General features: G+C 38.9%; 1 protein-coding gene across 1 annotated transcript; it reads right to left on the reverse strand.

Moving 5' to 3' along the window:
• Positions 1 to 3,196: 3,196 nt before the first annotated feature.
• On the reverse strand, positions 3,197 to 20,607 carry LOC124135821 (sorting nexin-4-like). Its single transcript, XM_046501421.2, has 14 exons — positions 20,498 to 20,607; positions 18,599 to 18,705; positions 17,763 to 17,901; positions 16,081 to 16,158; positions 15,658 to 15,729; positions 15,140 to 15,187; positions 13,657 to 13,712; positions 13,180 to 13,252; positions 11,833 to 11,960; positions 10,021 to 10,110; positions 9,316 to 9,406; positions 8,648 to 8,805; positions 8,334 to 8,448; positions 3,197 to 7,280 (listed from the first exon to the last, which is right to left on the reverse strand). The coding sequence occupies exons 1-14, from the start codon at positions 20,588 to 20,590 to the stop codon at positions 7,233 to 7,235; spliced, it is 1,296 nt and encodes a 431-aa protein (XP_046357377.1). The 5' UTR covers positions 20,591 to 20,607; the 3' UTR covers positions 3,197 to 7,232.
• Positions 20,608 to 20,837: the final 230 nt, after the last annotated feature.

A 20,837-nucleotide genomic window follows, 5' to 3' on the forward strand; every position in this document is an offset into this window, starting at 1 on the left:
GTATGGAGCATGTACGACATGACCAGAGACGACCAAGACCACTTGGCACTTGGGGGAGCCTCGGTTGTCACAGGTATATGGTTTACCCAGGTCGTGTTCATTGTTCCGTGTTCAGGCCTGGCATTAGGAGGCAGGTGTTGTATTCCCAACTTGTCAAGACTTCTTGTTGCACTGTACCATGCACAAATTTCCATGCATACTAAACATTCAGCTTTTTTGTTGAGTATATTCATATACTTTTTGAATGTGATACGGTATTTACCAAATGATGTGATCATGGAAATATATTATTTGTGAGGTGGTGGAAACACAACTCTATCGTTATTTATTGATTGGTTGTTACGATTATCTACATCTGTTGTTTCCCTGCCCTGATTATTGTGCTTCAAGAAATGGTAGATATTTAGAATGGGGGTGGGTGATTATTGTTTTACACCACTTTTAGCACTATTCCAGCACTATCACGGCAGGGGACACCAGAAAATGGGCTTCACACATTGTACCCATGTAGGGAATCAAACCTGGGTCTTCGGCTTGACGAGTGAACGCTTTAACCACTAGGCTACCCCATCGCCCCTATATATATTGGATACTTAGCAGGAATTATTTACTTACAAAATAAAATAGTAAACATGACACTGGTAGAAAAAAAAGTGTCAGGGGTCTTCATTTATCACTGTAAGATTAAAATTATTGTCATGGACCCCTTTTCATCACTGGTTGGCAGTGGGTGGTTAAAGTGTTCACTCGTCACACCGAAGACCAAGGTTCGATTCCCCACATGGGTACAATGTGTGAAGCCCATTTCTGGTGTAACCCGACGTTATATTGCTGGAATATTGCTTAAGGCGGCGTAGAACAATACTCACTCACTCATCATTGGTATTACAAAAAGATTTAACTGCTTGAATTATTATCTAAGGGCATTGCTTGAGAACTTCCTTCTTGTGCTCTATTAAGACTTTGAACGAGAGGATATGAGTTATATCAGATATTTAACTAGTTGTTACATTAGCTGCAGGATGTATATTACAACAGATGACCATTGTCAATAAAGAAGCCTATGATTTCCACTGGTGTGTCCTGTTCTTGAGGCGAGGTGAAATGGGTTTAACGTTGCATTATTGCACTTATATAGCAACATGTGTGTGTTTGTGTGGCTGCTTGTACTAGTCCCGACTAATGCCAATTTTAAAGTGGTAGCCCACTGGTGAGGTGAAATGGGGTTAATGTCGCATTCAAGGTTATTGCACTTATCTTATATAGTGATGTGCATGCGCACATGTGTGCAGGAAGGGCAAAAATAAGTACCTAACGTCTTTTGGTATGACATGGCTGGAGATTGAACCACCACTTCTGCTCTTCGGGTGGACGCTTTACCACTAGACGAGGGAGGCGGTCCTCTTGATGCGGAGGTGGGTAGCACAGTGGTTAGTGCTTTCACCAGCTTTCACAGGTTCTTTGTTTGTTTTGTTTGTTGTTTAACATCGCACTCAGCAATATTCCAGCTATATGACGGCGGTCTGTAAAATAATTGAGTCTCGACCAGACAATCCAGTGATTGACATCATGAGCATCGATCCACGCAATTGGGATCGATGACATGTATCAACCAAGTCAGCGAGCCTGACCACCCGATCCTGTTAGTCGCCTTTTATGACAAGCATAGTCCCCTTTTATGGCAAGTATGGGTTGCTGAAGACTATTCTACCCCGGAATCTTCACAGGTCCACAGGTTCTACTCCCACAGGTGTCCTGTTCTTGATGGGGATTTGCACTAGCAGAGTAGTTCACATTTTCACTAGTTCAGCAATAGACTGAGTTACCAGACTACTTAGAAGAAATAGTGTTAAGCCTTTTCAAGAAGTGTTCAACACCCAACAAGCCATTGTGGTCAGCCATTTTGAAAATGTCTTCCACATTTCTGACATTGTATTAGTAAAAGTCTGCTGCCTGCTACCATCCTTAAGGCGGATTGTATCATGGTCCCAGAGAAAATGGATACATTTAGGCTAAGGCACAGGCGATATTTTCTCATTCATTCTTGATGTAATATACAACGCTGAGACATGACTTGAAAATGGAATATAACTCCATAAACTCACATTCCAAATTCCCTGTGAATAGTATCTTGAGAGGAAATTGAAATAACAAATTATGAAACACAACAACAGATTTATTACACAGACAAACATGACAAATCATACACCAATTATAGTCATGATTACTCTTCACAAACCAATGTACATTACATAACAAATAAACTTAATCCTATACAATATAAAAATACTCCACGCAAGAGTAATAATCTAAACAAGGATGATAAAACATCAGTGCATCTTCACCTAGCAACTGGGTCTTCTGACAAGATCCGAGGAAATACTTTCTCATATTTCCCAAAAATAATACAAGATTTACCCATTTTACCCAAGCCTTAAACGGTCATTTCATCAAAACAATGCCACATACAAACACTAGCAGCAAATATACATAAATAAGTTTCTCATGACAAAACAGATTGATTCAGAAGCCAAACATTACCCAATAACAGCCATGTATACATCTCAAAAGAAGTTAAGAACACCCATTTTTCATATGACTTTTGTAATGTGTAATCTGGTGGGTAATGCAACAAACAGCCTTCCTACTGAGGGTGATCTTTAACTTGTTCTGAGTATATACTGGTATATTTGTTACTCATGCTGCAATCAAGTGGCTGGGCCAGTATCACTAATGTGACGAGATGAGCTGGAATACACCATCGTGTATTAATAATAATAAAGCTAACACCAGTGTAACATACGTGCATATACAGCATCCAGGTATAACAGCTGTTATTCACGCGGAGGTGTAATGTTAGGACCATGTTTTATCATCCAAAACTGGCTCCCACAGGAGATATCGCTTGGATGAGATCAAGCGATATCTACACTGTAGATATCGCTGCAATGAAATTACATCACAATGCTTTGCAGACCATTGTGACGTCACTGGTTACCATGACGTCACAATCACATGACATCACTAATGGCTCTGCTACTGAAGCTGTTTGCAGTACTTTTTACACTGAAGACACTGCTAATTACTGTCTACAAAATGAAAAAGTTGAAAGAATGATGTTGGATGATAAATAAAATCTCACCCTCGTGTCTTTTGATATCAAATATATCAACACTCGTTGATAAAGTGGCAAAAATCCTCGGCAAGCCTCGGAATTTTTCCACTTTTATCAACTCATGTTGATATATTTGATATCAAAAGACACGAGGGTGAGATTCTCTATATAAAGTAATGCTTGTCTGACACGGATCTGTCTATTGCATGTTCACTGGCATTCACATCAAGCTGAAGGGACAAGGCTGAGTGGTGTTTCACTGATAAAAACAGTCACTGCTGCACAGTCAAAAGCTATTGGGCTTGTATCATGCAAACAGATGTACAGTTAACACTTGACATGAATATGTACAGCTGAAAGTGAATGTCATGGCTAATTCATGTCCAAGCATCCAACTGAAACAAATATAACCACTTCTCTAAATCATAGATCATAATTTTGGTTTGTGACATTGACGACAAAATATTCAGCTGCATGCATTCAGCAACATGATCAATATATGAAAAAGAAAAATGGGGAATCATGTACATTGGATTAAGTGAATCAGATGTGAAATACTGTCGAACGAAAAAGTTTGGATGGTACTTTGCTATTTTTATTATATTTAGGCTGTTTGAAACCTGATGTTTTGAGCCAGAGACGCTTCTAGTTCCAGTCACTTCGGGCACAGTTCGATTCTCACGTGGTTGTGTACCGAATAGTTGTGAGAGACTAACACTTGGTGTCTCAAGTCATGGCTGTAAACTGCTTGTGTAAACTGCTCCTCAGCCAGTTATCCGGATGAGTTCAGTGTCACCGAAGCAGGACACCAGCCATTTTGTGTAGTATTATTTAGGATTTACAAACTAGCAGGACACCAGCCATTTTGTGTGGTATTATTTAGGATTTACAAACCAGCAGGACATGTTTCACAGAAGCAAGACACCAGCCATTTTGTGTAGTGTTATTTAGGATTTACAAACTAGCAGGACACCAGCCATTTTGTGTAGTGTTATTTAAGATTTACAAACCAGCATGACATGTGGACGGACACTGGACAGTGGACACCCATAATGCAACAGTCTGCTTGAGGTCAGGCGCTGATTATCTTATACATGTAGGTACGCTTGTGACACTTTGTATTGCACACTTACCTTGGAATAACTGAAGGGGTAATTCTTAGGTTTTTGAGTATTTCGTTACTGTTGTGATTAACTTGTGAACACATATGTCCTCTACAGTATAAGAACTAACATCTTCCCGAGACAAGTGAGTTAACTGACTTTAAAAGTCCAGTTTCCACCCTTGCCGAACTAGGCTGGTATTATGGAGTTATATTTTAACTGGACTAACAAGTTTATGCATAGTCCAATCAAATTCGCGTGACGAAATCGAAATCCAGTTTGTAAACTGTCGTGCAGATTTCGGTCGATTGCAAGATCTACAAAGGATGTGCTACACCAACTTGGCGCCAGTAGATATTTTCCAAATGTTTTCATGTTTTTAAACAAGGTGCTCACTTGATTTGATGCACTTTGCCATGTAAGACCTGTATTGTCACAATAAAGATCTTGATTATTCATCAGATTGTCTTGACTGGGCGCCGCCATTTTGTTTGAAGTAAATGCAAGTGATACGAGAGGTGGAATCTGATTGGCCAATAGGAGAGGCATAGAAGGGACACAACTTGTAATAACCACTGGTGGCACCACAATCGAGCCCAGAAATTCCAGCCTAGTTCGGCAAATGTGGAAATTGAACTTTTATAGGCCGTTAACTCCCTTGCTTGGGGAAGATGATAAACTAAATCAATAATAACACTTCACACAAATATATAGAATTGAGATGAATGAACAGACTTCTCTATTATACAACTTCATCTAACGGTGCTACACAGTGCCATCTGTAAAGTCAGCATATGTTAATGCTGATAGTTCCATTGCCTCCTTCATGTACTAGACTGACATTTTGATTTGAGTGACATGAGAAACATACAACATATCACATTCATCTCTTTCCTGTGCTCATTTCCACATTAAACAGACGGACTGAGTACTTCACTGATGGTAAATTGTCAGGCAGTATCTGCACAGGGGTAAGAAGTAGGTTTTGGTTCCAGTTACCGATTTCATTCACCATGGTGACCATTTTACCCAATCTTATTAATATCAGATCTTTACTGTAATTGATACCCGTCTGCGTCTAGATCTGAGGACACCTCCATGGTGGTTGTGTCAGATGAATCATGAGCGAGCTTTGACCCATTCAGACGTCAGCTTTCGAAAATAATTTTTACCATTTTGATTCCGAATAGACTACCCAAAGGAAACCCACACAGAATACAAATATTCATTTGAGGGTGTAGATAAAAATGGCAATCAGAAATGGATCAGAGTGTATAAAACATCCACAACAATTTAATGTACAGTCTTTATTATTTCCATTTGGGACTGGTCAAGTAAGTTCATTTCCGAGATGCAGATCAGATATGCTGGTCTGAATAACTTGCTCACTCATGTGAATAAAAAAGTCTCGACACTGATTGGCTAACTAAAATGCCTCTCTATACAGCCTCTATTATTTCCATTTGGAACTGGTCATGTGAGTTCATTTCCGAGATACAGATCAGATATGCTGGTCTGAATACCTTGCTCACTCATGTGAATAAAGAAGTCTCGACACTGATTGGCTGATCATAAAGTGAGGGGTTGTCAGATCTTCATACAGAGAGGCATCATATCGCAGTAAAAGATCTGATTTTAATGAGATTGTCTGCCTACTAAAGTAATTTGTATGATAACTAATCATGCTAATCAAAATTACGACAGATATTTACACTGAGGATATATGAATGAAGAAAAGAACATATCTCTCTATGCTATGAAATGACAATGAGACATAAATTAACATCTTGTAATGAAATCTTTCAATATCTTCAAAATTATATTTACAATTACAGCAATAATTCTATCACAGTCTTATTCAACTTTGTAACGTTGAATAAATAAGGCTAACACCTACATAGTGTAAGATAAATAGAATCGTGCCTGAAGTATGTGTGTGTTGGACAATGCATTAGGTTATTACACATATGGGTCTTACATACTACCATGGCATCATTAGCTTTTCAGGTGTTTGATGCCTGTCAACCCTGGGGAAAATAATATTTTCAGCAGACTTGTAATAATCCATTACATGGATCCTATCTGTCTAAAATCATACGCCCAACTTACTTCCCTTCCTCTGTGCACATAGTATACGTTTTCCATTGCTGGCAACTTATCTCAGGTATTGGGACATTGTTGGAGAGTCTCTGGTCATTCTGACCAGTTCTCTGTACAGTCAACTTGATCACTGGCGTTTGGGGAATGGTGTGACTTACCGTAGTATTTAATTCTTGGATTTACGGTATGCTAGATGGCAAAGTTATTGAATTTTAAACATTACAATCTCTTTGCTCAATAAAACAAAATCTTAATTTCTTACTTTAACGTGTAATTTACGAATAGATTCATTATTGAAACTTATTCCTTGAAATGAACAGTCATGATAATCATAGATCTATATAATTATGTCTCAAATCAACACACATTTTGGAGCATTATCAGTACTTATGATTACTTGTTGAGCAGTTGCAAGGACAATAGCATTCACTGAAACATTGCGGAATCTTAGCCCAGTAAGGTAAAACTGTCACATTGCTGTGTGACACTGATAAATGCAAATTCACATCAACATGTCCAATTATTAGCACCTCAGGTAAAATCACTGAATCAACTTATTTTCATGTATTTCCTAAATACATTGAATCTTGGTCATGAACAGTTTCTAAAAGAATGACATAAAAGAATATCAATTCTGATTTCAGAATATGAATTGTCAAAAATGATGTTTTTTCAACTTCATGTTTTTACTGCATGATACAAAAGTAAACTGACATGACATATTCCATGTTAGGTAAAATAGCAATGATGTGGCTATTGTTAGTATTTGTGAGAACCCTGATGAAGGAACAGTTCGTGGGTGGGATCAGTATATGAGACAGACTGGCGTGTTGTCCAGGAGCAAGGTGTCATGCACAACATCAGGAGCACAACATAGCAGGAATGCAGACAGTGTTTCATTGGTAGGAACAACATCACATCTTGCCGAAACAGTCCTTGGCGCTTGTCCATATTGCAATACCCTGAAAATAAAAGGAGTGAGTGAGTGAGTGAGTGAGTGAGTGAGTGAGTGAGTGAGTGAGAGTGTTTGTTTGTTTGTTTGTTTGTTGTTAAACGCCACACTCAGCAATATTCCAGTTACATGACGGCATTCTTAAATAACTCAGTCTGGACCAGACAATCCAGTGATTGAAATCATGAGCATCGACCTAATCAATTGGGTTAAGTTGACATGCATCAACTAAGTAAGCAAGCCCGACCACCCGAGTGAGTGAGTGAGTGAGTGAGTGAGTGAGTGAGTGAGTGAGTGAGTGAGTGAGTGAGTGAGTGAGTGAGTGAGTGAGTGAGTGAGTGGTTACTGTATGCCATAGTGAGGAACATTTCAGCCATATCTGTCACGAGCAGGGGTCAGATGCTGACAAAACCTGGGCCCCATTCCAAAAAGTGATCTTAGCACTAAGACGATTATAGCTCGCAAACACAGACTGACGATAGTAGCAGCGCTAAGATTGCTTTGAGCTATCAATCTCCGGTCAGACAGTGCAATGTCAGTTCCACACTCTAAACAAATTAAATTCTATAACAAAATCTGGATTTGATTTAGACATAGCAGTAAGACCCCTTTGTTTGGTCAGCAAGCTGATAAAAACTTTCCTACATAACCAACATGACAGAGTGAGTGAGTCTAAAAAATCAGTTGAGAATATCTGAGCAATACAGGGACGAGAACAAGTTAAACATTCCTAAAAAGCATGCAAAGTACACCACATTAAGGTTAATATCATGATAAGATACAATGTTTTTTCCGTACAATAGGTATCATTGCCATCTGTACAGATGATGCATGTAAGGCTAAATGTGCGTGGTCATGTGCAACAAATTTTATTCAACAATAAATTAAATAATCTCAATTGGATATATATTTATATTTCTTTTTTACATAGAGAATTGTATATGATATGACACAGAGAATGTTATCATTCGGGAATTCATTTATTTTTAAATGTAAATTAAATATTACCTTGCATCAAACAATAACAATATTGACAGAAACTGTTTGTGTCAGTGGGACTTACCTTTTTACATTGTTTTATTTGCATGATAGCATAGTTAGTGAAGATTTCTTTTAGATCCTTCACCTTCTGTCTCTTGAATCTGTCAATATCTCTCAATGCTGCCTCAACAAATTTCCTGGAGAGAAAAAAACATAATTTTCATCATAATTCATTGGTCTGTAACTTACATTTTCATACAGGGTAACTATCAATTTCTAAAACAGTGCAACACTCATCGTGAATGATGGTCAAAGGGGAGACAATTTAACAGTTATTGTGTAGAGTAGTCTCCCTTTGACCATGCCTCGATTTAACCCAGATGTGTCAGGACATACTGTGTCTCCTCCTGTGTTTGTCTCAGTTCCACCTCAGCCTGGACGATCTGCTCCTCCAGCTGTTTGATCTTCACATCTCTCTGTTCTGGAGTGTCACTGCCAAACAGCTTTGTCTTCATCCCACTCAGTGAGAAACTGCCTGCTGCCTTACCTTGGACCTGCAGGAACATTGGTAACTGGGACTCAAAGATACATCTACAACAGCAATCATAATTCATCACATGATCAAAATTGAAACGTTTACTCCTATACATGACCTATTGACGGACCAGGATGACATCAAACCAAGTATACAGCTTGTCCGCTTATCATTCAAGACTTGATATTTCGAGTGTTGTTCTGTGTCATGAGTGCTGTGAGTTCCATGTATTGAGTGACTCCTGAAGTGCCAGGTTAGAATAGGTCTTCAGCAACCCATGCTTGTCGTAAAAAGCGACTATGCTTGTCGTAAGAGGAGACTAACAGGATACAGTGGTCAGGCTCGCTGACTTGGTTGATGCATGTCATCTTATCACAATTGCGTGGATCGATGCTCATGTCTAGACTTGATTTTTTACAAACCGCTGTCACATAGCTGGAATATTGCTGAGTGCGGCGTTAAACAACAAACAAACTGTGCCATAAGTATGGCTTATCAACGAACACCTGTATAACAGAGTACTACTCACCAACAAGTCCTTCTGACTGGCCTTATAGGACAAGTTGTCCTCTGCTCTCTCCAAGTCGTATTGAACACATTCGTACTTCCGACATACAGACCTACACAAAATATGCAAATGTTACAATAGTATTGACGTCATATGATTTTATATGGATTTGGCCAAATCAATGTATTTTCTTGCTTTTACTGACAGTTTGTTGTTAGTTTACCCTAATTTTCACAATGGAAAACATTCTGTGCTGCACGAAAAGTATGCCTTCTTAGACATCTTTTTGAAAACTACATGTATTTTTTTTAAGGAAATTAATCAACTCAACACCGACACTTTTCTTATTCCACCTTTTGGCACATGGACCAAGAAAATATTTATAACAAGAAATCAGTCTGGCCCTGTGTATATATTTTCAAAGTAAATCTACATTTATTGGTAAAGATTACATATATGAGAACAGACTGTTGAATATAATTTTTCAGAACTTTCTGTAGTTGATTTTATGTGAGTGGGTGATTGAGTTTGGTTTAACAAAGCTTTGAACAGTGTTGCAGATATATCACAGTGTGTCAGCTTGATGTGGGAGGAAAGATTGCAGTAATGCAGGTATTCGACGCTTACCACTCTGGTGAAACCCATGAGCATGGCTATGGTGCTGACAAAGATAGAAATGTCAGCGAACTCAGCAACCTGTGCCCCCCAAGAAGTTTGAAGACTTACCGGAGAGCTTCTCCAAATGCCAAATATTCCTTGAGTTGGTCCGCATACTGCTCTTCCTCCTCCAGCGTGGCGTCCACTGAAGATGCATAGCTGTCAACACACAAGCGTATGTTGCAGTGTCTTCCTACATAAATCCTGTGTATATCTGCCTTCTGAGCATTGGTTACCAATTAGTGATGGATCATTTGTTTGAAATCACGGAACATGAACATGATGAATGGGTTAGAAATGTTACATAAAAATTGTGAAAACAGACATAAACAAAGTCATAACACCTTCAAACTATGGTGTACCATACTCAGAACCACACCAGCTATACCATCTGTATGATCTACTGGAATGTTTTAAGACAACAGTTAATAACAGGAGGACAGGAATAGAAACCATGCCTGTGTGGCACAAATTCGTTGAAGTGAACATGTGATTGAAAAATCCTCTTTCACAAATTTCATGAATGATTCCGTGTTGAGAGAAACTATTCATGTCGAACCTGGCTTGATGTGTGCCATTGTGCTCATACTGCCAACCACTTGTCTATTCAATTCTGATATTTGAAACGCTGCCAGTATACAGCTGTATATTCGCTGTTTGCAGACAATACTCCCTACCCATGGTATAAGAGACTGTGTATGACCTACTGTTCATATAATGTATTGTAAATCATGAAATTAATGCGAAAAATGCAACTGTCTCTTCGATTCTCCCTTGTTTGCATTGATAAAGTGACGCTACTTTACCTGGACATATTAAGTTTATTGTCACGTCCAGTTCACTGCATGATAGAAACTATGACATACAGAACAAGGCACCCAACAAACAATGACCTTCTCACCACACACACTGTCAAGTGACATTTGCCAACTGTGTACGTGACAGCTTCTTTTTTCATGAAGAAACCTTGTCAGACAAGGGCAAAAGTGAGCGTGGCTCACTGATACCCCCGACCTGCCTAGTGTGTCAGTAGTTTTCTTTTGACTGCATCCCTCCATATGACACAGATTATATGTACTAAGTTTGAGATGAATCCACTGAATAGTTTAAGAGAAATCGCACGGACAAAGTTTTCGGACGGACGGACAGAACCTTGGTATAACTATATACCCCCGACCTAAAAGGTAGGGGTATAATAACGTCACAACCACATGCAAACCACAGCTCACCCATGGTGCGAAAATGTCCAGTAACAGCAGTCATGGAAAATACATAACACAGTCCACGTCTAGCTGTTACTTCTAAATCTACAGGTGTTATTAGGACGAGAGTTTATGGATAGCAACTTCTTTATAATGGGGAACACAATGTTTCGGAGTGTATACCTCCTCCTTCATCAGGTGAACATTTTAGCCTGATGAAGGAGTAAGTATATACTCCAAAATGTTGTGTTCCTCATAATAAAGAAGTTGACAACAATAAACTCTCTTCCTTATGTGTATCACTTCTAAATGACTTTCAAAAACTTGATACAGGTGTTGTTGTTTGCTGAGAAGAGTTTAAATTTCAACGCCACTTGCATTAATTTCATGACACATTTTAGCATAGGGGTAGACCTTTGTATTGATTTGGTGATGCAGTAACTTCATGATTTACAGTATCCATTTAGAGTGAGTGAGTGAGTTTGGTTTTACGCCGCTTTTAGCAATATTCCAGCAATATCACGGCGGGGGACACCAGAAATGGGCTTCACACATTTTACCCATGTCGGGATTCGAACCCGGGTCTTCGGCGTGACGAGCGAACGCTTTAACCACTAGGCTACCCGACCGCCCGTATCCATTTAGAAAACTCTGTCCACACAGAGGCCTGGTGACTCACACATCCATGTAGTGTCCGCTGCTCTGCAAGGCCTCTGCAATGTCCTTCTCTATCCCACTCCACTCGCTGAACACACGGGCATAGTTGCCATGGACCTTGTGGATGCCATACAGCTTATCACATATTCTCTGAAAGGGACAGGACAAATTATGGATGTCTGGTTACTTCATTGATATCTATTCATAAACATTTTGTTTGTTGTTTAATGCAGCACCATTCCAGCTACATGATGGATAATCAAGTCAGGACCAGACAATCCAGTGATTGACATTATGAGCATCGATATTTGCAAGTGGGATAAGATGACATGCAATTAACTTGAAAGAGCTTCAACACCTGATCCATTTAGTTGCCTCTTACAACCAGCACAGAATTCATAGGACTCTATTCCTATTCAAATGCAATAGGCATGGTAAAGCTCTTAAAGCCCACCCTGATTATAAACAGCCCACATGGTGGCAGTGTTTCAGTTTGAACAGGGACTGACAATGTAAACACAATCGAGTGTGGAGAGAAACTTTTTGAAAAACGTACGTAAACAAGATCACCATTGACCGTCAAACTTTGTATCAACTTGAATGACAAACCTTGGATACCACAAATGGCTCTATATCTAGATATAAGTCTGTAGTTTTATCATAAAAAATCAAATCAGTCGTATATTGTGAGGAATGCCATTCATAAACTGTAGATATACCTTACACCACAGGATTACGATTGGTGCCGTGATACATATTATGGTGTTTTGTTCATAAACACTGCTCTTATTCATCACGACAAACGTGTGTCTTTCTCATCCAGAGAATAGCGCAGAACTAATTTGTGTGTTGGACTGGAATATAAACATAAATCGTGGACATTCCACAGTATCATTAGCATGACGTCATATTGACCTATCAGGTCACTAGTATAATCTCCGCCTACTGACAGTGCAGTAGTTCCTACCGCAAGTGCCCCTTTAATTTAGTTTATGCAAATTTTGTTAATATCTACATGAATTACTTGCAACTGAAATTCAGCCAACCAGATGACAGGTGACCTAAGTTGTATCTATTCATATTCAAATGTATGCATATACAAACTAATGCCATTACTGACCTACGATCCAAAACATCCAAAATAATAAATATTTTTAAGAATTGCGGCTATTTGAAAGTACCTAGTAACACATTAGGGTTTCAATGGGCCAGAATGACATCATCTGTTTTGTCATATTTTTGTATTTAGCATGTTTAGTGTTTTAAGAAAAACGACTGGCATGGAGGTCCATCGAACAATGTGTTGCTTCTTAAATTGTCACAAATAATAGTGGCAAATCTCTGATAAAATGATGACGTATTTACTTACAGCTCTGATTCGAAGTATGTTCGATATGTTGTTCTGAAGTTCATTGCTGTAGTTCTTCAACTCCTCGAACCGCCTGCAACAACACAAGAACAAATAATGTCACTGCAAAAAGAGAGAGTTTAAACAAATCTAATTTTTAGGGAAACAGCACGCACAAGGCTTATTTTCTCTGACCATGAAAGCAGATAGTACAAATATTGTACAGCTTCTGTAATAATTCATGGATGGGCCAAGGTCAATTTGCCAGAGATACACTGAATCTGACTTTACTTTTGTATATGTTACTGTTTTAAGCACTGGACATTCTCTTATCTTCAAGGGGCAGTATTTCAGAATCTTGAATCATCAAATATGGCATGAATCCAAAACACTCATGACCAATGATCTGTTAAAATTGTTGTTGTCTTGAGATTCTCACACCCTGATATCACTGGGACCAAATAACTAATCTCTATTGAGGACAGTGTCAAAATCTACCTGTCAGGTTTCTTGAGACGGAATGAGGCACTCAGTGCCTTTAGTCTGGAATCTGCCTGAAAATAAACATACCAACAGATTAGCTGTAACAGTGATCTAGTTGTGAGTAGAAGATATTGCCATCTCAGCCATTTATGGCTTATCCTTGTCTGGATACAGTGTTTGAGATGAGATAAAAGGAGGTTTAACGTGAAGATTATTTCACATATGTTATATAGCAACATGCAGTCGCGTATGTGTGTGGCTGCTTGGACTAGTCTAGAATTATGTTGGTCTTATAGTGCTATCCTTTACCTGCACTTTAAGGTGCACTGAGATACCATGCCACAGTTTAACATGGAGACCCCACTCAGACACATGAAACTAACTGAGCTGACCAGTCCTTGTTTTATCCCCTTAATCCTGAGCTCTAGTATGTAGTCTTTTGGTATGACGTGGCCATGGGATACAGTGTTGAAGTTACACAGTAAAACAAATACCTAAGTCTGTGTTACCCTGAGATTTGAACAGGTATGGTGGAACTAAGTCCTCTCTAATTCAGTTACCAGTAACAACTGAATCATTGGTGGTTGAAGAGTGAGTGAGTGAGTTTGGTTTTACGCCGCTTTTAGCAATATTCCAGCAATATCACAGCGGGGGACACCAGAAATGGGCTTCACACATTGTACCCATGTCGGGATTCGAACCCGGGTCTTCGGCGTGACGAGCGAACGCTTTAACCACTAGGCTACCCGACCGCCCCTGATGGTTGAAAATGGTTGAAGATCCTGTTTATTCCACTCTGAAGTTAACCTTTTTATAGAAATCTTACATTCATCACGTTCATGAAGATCCGAGGTAGAATAGGTCTTCAGCAACCCATGCTTGCCGTAAAAGGCGACTATGCTTGTTGTGAAAGGCGACTAATGGGATTGGGTGGTCAGGCTCGCTGACTTGGTTGATGTATGTCGATGCTCATGATATCAATCATTGGATTGTCTGGTCCAGACTCGATTATTTACAGACCGCCATCATATAGCGGGAATATTGCTGAGTGCGGCGTTAAACAACAAACAAACCAAACAAACCAAATCATCACGTTCATCACAAGGCTACCCAACCATATAACTTTCTTTTCCTAATGGCTTGCAGCTTAGGTATATGCCAGGCATGTCTTATCCTCTATCATGTAGGGGGCACGGGTGGTCCAGTCATCTAAGGCGCTGCGATTTGATGTGCAGAGTTGCGTCCCTTGGGCACGCCAGAAACCTGATTGTTGGTTCAAATCCCGGTTCGCCCTGATTATGTTTCTAGGTTTGTCAGCACTATACCCGTGCTCGTGAGTTTCACCGAGGTGGTAAACGTCTGAGACCTGCATCACTTCGGGCTTTCCTCCCACATTAAGCTGACACGCCGTGATATAATTGGAATATTGTTAAAAGTGGCGTTAAACCCAACTCACTCATTCACTCTATCATGTATACAGCAGACAAGACCTCCTCACCTTGCTTTGAAAGTCTGTGGCGTACACTGATTCCTTCCAGCCATTCTCCTGCAATGATGAAAAGCGTAGCCTTGATCAAATTGTCTGATTACAAAGTTCATGTTCTTATGCTAGATATTTGAGGTACCCAAAACAAATAACAAGAATCGTTGTGCTATATGAGAATAAAAACATGGTTATTAAAGAGGAATAATGATAACCGAACTTGTAAACCACAACATGAAGATTGCACAAGTGTAAGAAGTGACTTGACTTATGTCTGGTGAAAGATGGACAAACATGGTTAGTGTTGTAATAGAGGTACTGCATCTTTAATCATGACATCACATTTTTGGGGGAGAATTATCTCATGAAATTATTCAGTATCTTCTTTCTTAAACCTAGTCATCAATGCACACATAAGAACCACAAAACCAAGTCATGCTTAGTTATGATAAGACACCATTTGTCTTGATAAGATTGGGTATAGCCCTGCTGCGAGAATTGCCACAGTTTGGCTGTAGTTATCCTAGCTGTACCTTCTGCATGAACCCAAGGAAGGTCTTGTCTTGACAGAGGATGGGGTGTGCTCCAACTCTCAGGAGGTACACCTGACAACAAACATGGCATCATAGTCAGGTAACCATTTATCTCACTTTCTCTCAAGATATTCAGTCAACAAATAAACATAACAAACATGAGTCTTGAGACTGAACTGTGGTTAAAAATTAACTAGCCCATGTTTGCAAGAAATCTTCATTCCACCAGCTGCTTGTTCCTGGTGTTTAACTACAACCACTCACATTACCGGTATCATAAACTCAAATTTAGTTAGTAATTAAGTGGTAGTGACAAAAAAAGGCTTTACAGTGTAGGGGATTGAAATAAAACTTGTATTTGAAATGACTGGGATTTGTTGAAGGTTATCCCTCCATGTTTGCTGTATGTGATCTGCGCCTTACCTCCAGTGCCTGTCTCCTCCTCTCTATAAAGTCGGGGTCAAACTTGTCCGTTGAAGCATTCTGCCAGGTATATGAGGCCTGCAACAAACACACTGTGCTTACAGCTTAACAGAGACAAAGTCTTGGCTATAATGTCCACTGACAAAACGTGAAGGACATCCTAGACATGCCATCCTGGTCAAAAGAAAAACATTACAATGCAAGTGGGACAAGTTGCTAAAATGATGTAACTTTACGATAATGATCAAAATATTGGTTGAAATAGTTCATACCTCATAAACATGATAAATGATCTTTCATTTTGCAACAACATACAGAAAATCTCACTTCAGTGTGTTTTGATACCAAATATATCAACACTAGTCGATAAAGCTTAAAGCTACAAGGCATGCTGTTGATATATTTTATATCAAAAGACATGAGAGTGAGATTCTAATTATCATCCAAAATCATTCTTCCAACTTTTTCTGTTTGCAAACCGTTATAACTAGTGTCTTGGGTATAAATAGTGCAGCTAACTAGCTTGATCTCATCCAAGCGATACCTCCAAGCCACTTGTGATAAAATATCATTTCACAAAGTGTTTTAATCACATGGGACATCACAAACTAGGGTCCACAAACTAATCCTGCTAGTGCTGAACAAGGTTTTACTTAAGTCCTTTGTAGGTTTTACTCCATGATGGTTATGTTACCTTTGACCTACTCATAACTGACCGATCTGACTACAGTAAACTACGGGTATAAAGAACTCAAAGGGAGCTCAAATTCTAGTTTGTTATAACCGTAGTTCGTAATAAGCATGTATACAGTATATATACAGCAAATTGCCGGGACCAAAAAGGACAGTTTGTTATATCCATCAGTTCGTCATAAGCGTGTTCATAATAACCGTAGTTTACTGTATGACCTGTATTTCATGACGGACTATCAGTACATATTTAAGAAATAAAGGAAGAGTGGGAATTGCTTATCGTACAATAAAACACTGTAGGGAGAATAAACCATGAAGGGCGCAGGCCCTGAGTCATAGATTTATTATATGAAATATCAACGTTTGTACAGCCCCTTTAAGAATCTTAATAAAATGTACATGCTTTAAATTTAACTCTTATTTAAATAATAATAACTGCCTGAATACAATCCCACCTTGGCATGTCAGAGAAGTCTATATTATGAACAGGAGGCTCACATTTAGTATTTCTCTGATATTCTCACAATTTTCACGTCGGTTATCTGTACCTTTTCTCCTTAGACCGATTACCATATCTCTCCCACTTTTGAAAGTGATTACTCGGCAATTGTGTTCATCTGTGTTGCCCCGCTACATCTATGGGGAACAACTCACCAGACAATTCCCTCTCAAAAATAATGTTGTCCAATTTGCGACGCCATCAAGTTGCGAGCGCACGTTCAAATCCCCAGAAATTACCTTGTGATAGAACAATGTTTTATCGTGAAATATACCACGTTTCCTTCTTCATTGTTCTTTGCGATTTATCGTGTAACTATCCCATATAACATGATCAAACTCCATCATCATTTGTACATGTTCTCATGAAACCAAAAATGTCAAAGTGACAAGTTGTACAAACAACGGACAATGCAGCTTTTCGTGCATGCTCTTTACCCAGTTGAGCTAACATATATATCATGTATACACAAATGAGCCCACATACTTACTTTTTTCTCGGGCAGCGGTGGCACGACGACAGATGGGTATGTGATGTCAAGGTAGTTGCGGAGCAGTTCAAACTCGCTGTATCGCCTCCACAGCGACGTTGCCCCCTCTCCGTAACCCTTCATATTCTCATCTATTACTCTAGAAAATATCAAGCACCACCTCAAAACAGAGCCAGGAAGTGAATTGAAACACTTAGCATAATCAACCAATATATAGTGATCACAGCAGTTATCAATCAGTGCCATTGAAAGAGTGTCACTTGTGTGTTGATCCTCGCTGGCACTAGAAGCCATAGAAAAGCTATGCCTTACAGAAATCTTCGTACTACACTTTCCCATGACGAAATTGTCCACGTTGACTCACCATATTCAAGGGATAGAGAAAATGCACGTAATTATCCAACATTTGTACTAGAGCAGTTCCGAAAGACCCACAACATTATTGACATGATCTAGTTATGTCTTTTTCTAGTTAAGCGATACATTCAATTGCTATCGACATGTGCCAAGTGTCCTGAAACCCATTTCCATTCTGTCTGTAGACTTTGTAATTACTGCCACGTATGGAATTAATACATTATCTCAGTGTATTTAAGGCAACAATTAACTGTAAGATTAATACACATAAAAGCAGAAAACGTTTTTTTGTTTGAATGACTTGCATCAAGTTTTGAGTGAAGTCCCTTTCAATGAGAGTCAGCTCAGATGAGCATAAGGAATATAATCCATTAAATACTTCATACTGTATTGATCACATTATGATTGCCCATTTGTAAACCAACACAGTTCTTATGTGCCCTTTTTCCCAATGTAAATGTTATTGTGGTTGTATGTACCTTGTTTCTATGAGGTACACGATGAACGTGTCTTGCATCTTCATGGAGGCATTGGTTCGCTTCTCTGGCTCCGACACTGTAATCTCCAGCCATTGTAGCAAGTTGGGCTGAAAGTTAACCAAATCGGTCTTTAAAACACAAACCCTCAATAAGAAGTAACTGAAAAAAAAGCAAGCAACAATTTGAGCAAGAGTCCGCCTTGGACAGTATTTCAGTTATCAATGGTCATCATGGCATATCAGCTTAATGTGGAACTTGGTCTGAAGTGATGCAGGTCTGAACACCTTTACCATGTTTACCTCCATGCTTATATCAAACAGTGACACGTGCAGATTCGGGGTAGAATGGGTCTTCAGCAACCCATGCTTGTCGTAAGAAGAACTATTGGGATCGGGTGGACAGGCTTGCTGACTTGGTTGATACATGTCATCGTATCCCAATTGCATGAATCAATGCTCATGGTGTCAATAACTGCATTGTCTGGTCCAGATTCAATTATTTACAGACCATCATCATATAGCTGGAATATTGCTAAGTGCAACGTTAAACATCAAACAAACAAAATATCAAACAGTAAGGGTATGGTGCTGACAAAAATTGAAGACATCATGTACATTTCCAAGATACAACTTAATTAAATCCTAGCACAGCAATTTATGCAAGAGGGTGCGATGAAAAAAAATACATATCTATGGGGGTTGTTTGATCAGATGACATTTTTCGTACAAATTATGTACAAATTTGTAACTATTATTTTGAGCCAGTCAAGAACATAAGTAATTTATCTTGAACAAGAATTTTCACTATCTGTGACCTTTTTTTAAATGTCTTAAGACAGCTGGCCTATATACCCATGTGTAATAACGTGTTCTAAAGGAGCACCAATTTCAAAGCGTTCTTGTTAACATGGTCAAGTTAAAATATAAAATATCCAATCTATAGTTAGACTACCTCAAATTTAAAAACATAGTAGGCTTATCTCCTAATGAAAATCATTCATTATACAAGTTAAACATGTTAAACAAGACACTAAGCTTGCACATGCTCCAGTTTGATAATTCATCTCCATGGTCAATGAAAAATCTTTGAAACATGCCATGTACAATTTCTCAGTAAGGGATTTACTATTGTTAGTCAGCAAACTTCAAGTTATATCAAGGCAGACCTTTAAATATTCAAGCATTGTTCAGACAAACAGGTGACAACATCAGAGATGATTCATGCTGTCACAAATTGTGACCTTCTGATCCACATTTCAGTTTAAAGAAAAGCTTGGGGTTATATGTAGTTGCCAGTGTATGTTCATGTTTCATTGTTTATAATGATATCAATAACTGGTGTAGATCTACCTGATCTTGACATGATCATTTTCAAGCAACAATGATATAGCAAGGATATTGCTGACAGCAGCAAAAACCAGCAGTCATTAAATGAAATCCAATGTAGATGTTAAAACATAGATGACAGAGGATAGCTTGACACATGCATTGGAGAAGACAGAGTATGTCAAATAATTTGACAAGATTGTTCTCACAATGTCGATCTGCAAAATGATGAAAGAAACCTGGAATAGGCTTGTGAAGGGGGTGTGGCAAATATCATATTCGTAATGTAATAAATAGAGCATAACATGTAAACAAATCGGGCTTTTTTATCATCCAGTCATTCAATCGATACCACACAAATAATTAATTCTCCGATGTTTAACAAAACAGGTAGACAATCATCGGTAGTATAAACGGCCACCCGCAGAGAGCTGTCACTCGGGAGCGAGCGACATTTGTTATCAGGGTGACAAAACTGCATAGATTATCATACATTCATCTGAGGAAGGGAGGCGTATTACCCAACAATCTTGTGACGAATTACAGGCGTGGATTCAAGTAGCCCCATAGTTACCTTTGACAGCTTAACAGTCTGGTCGGAAATCACCCGTTGATTCAGTTCGACTTTCGTCTGCGTAAACTCTTTATTTTGTTCTTCGTCCGCCATGTTTATTTTGGTCGGAAGCTAGAACTACTTCCGGTAAAAGATCCTACTGGTTGTACGAATATTACAATGTTACAATAGATTTTTTTTTACAAAGATGTGATTTCACACTGTCCTATATACATCACGATAGATGTAAATGCAGAACTTATTCGGTATTCTAGTTGGTATTTTTCCAAGCACTTAAATAGTCTCATTTGGAGTTGAGAAATGAAACAGCTCGGAGCTCCATTATAAATTGTTGGTTCCT

This window comes from Haliotis rufescens, unplaced genomic scaffold (genome assembly GCF_023055435.1).
Source record: "Haliotis rufescens isolate VD_foot unplaced genomic scaffold, xgHalRufe1.0.p SCAF_4, whole genome shotgun sequence".
NCBI lineage: Eukaryota > Metazoa > Mollusca > Gastropoda > Lepetellida > Haliotidae > Haliotis > Haliotis rufescens.

What these genes read in the sequence shown, in the direction of transcription:
- LOC124135821 (XM_046501421.2), bottom strand. Translation starts at nt 20,590, where the DNA reads ATGGCGGACGAAGAACAAAATAAAGAGTTTACGCAGACGAAAGTCGAA. An exon ending in AGACTGTTAAGCTGTCAAAG is followed by an intron (nt 18,706 to 20,497) that starts GTAACTATGGGG and finishes GTTAACTTTCAG; the next exon opens with CCCAACTTGCTACAATGGCT. An exon ending in CACCGCTGCCCGAGAAAAAA is followed by an intron (nt 16,159 to 17,762) that starts GTAAGTATGTGG and finishes TGTTTGTTGCAG; the next exon opens with GCCTCATATACCTGGCAGAA.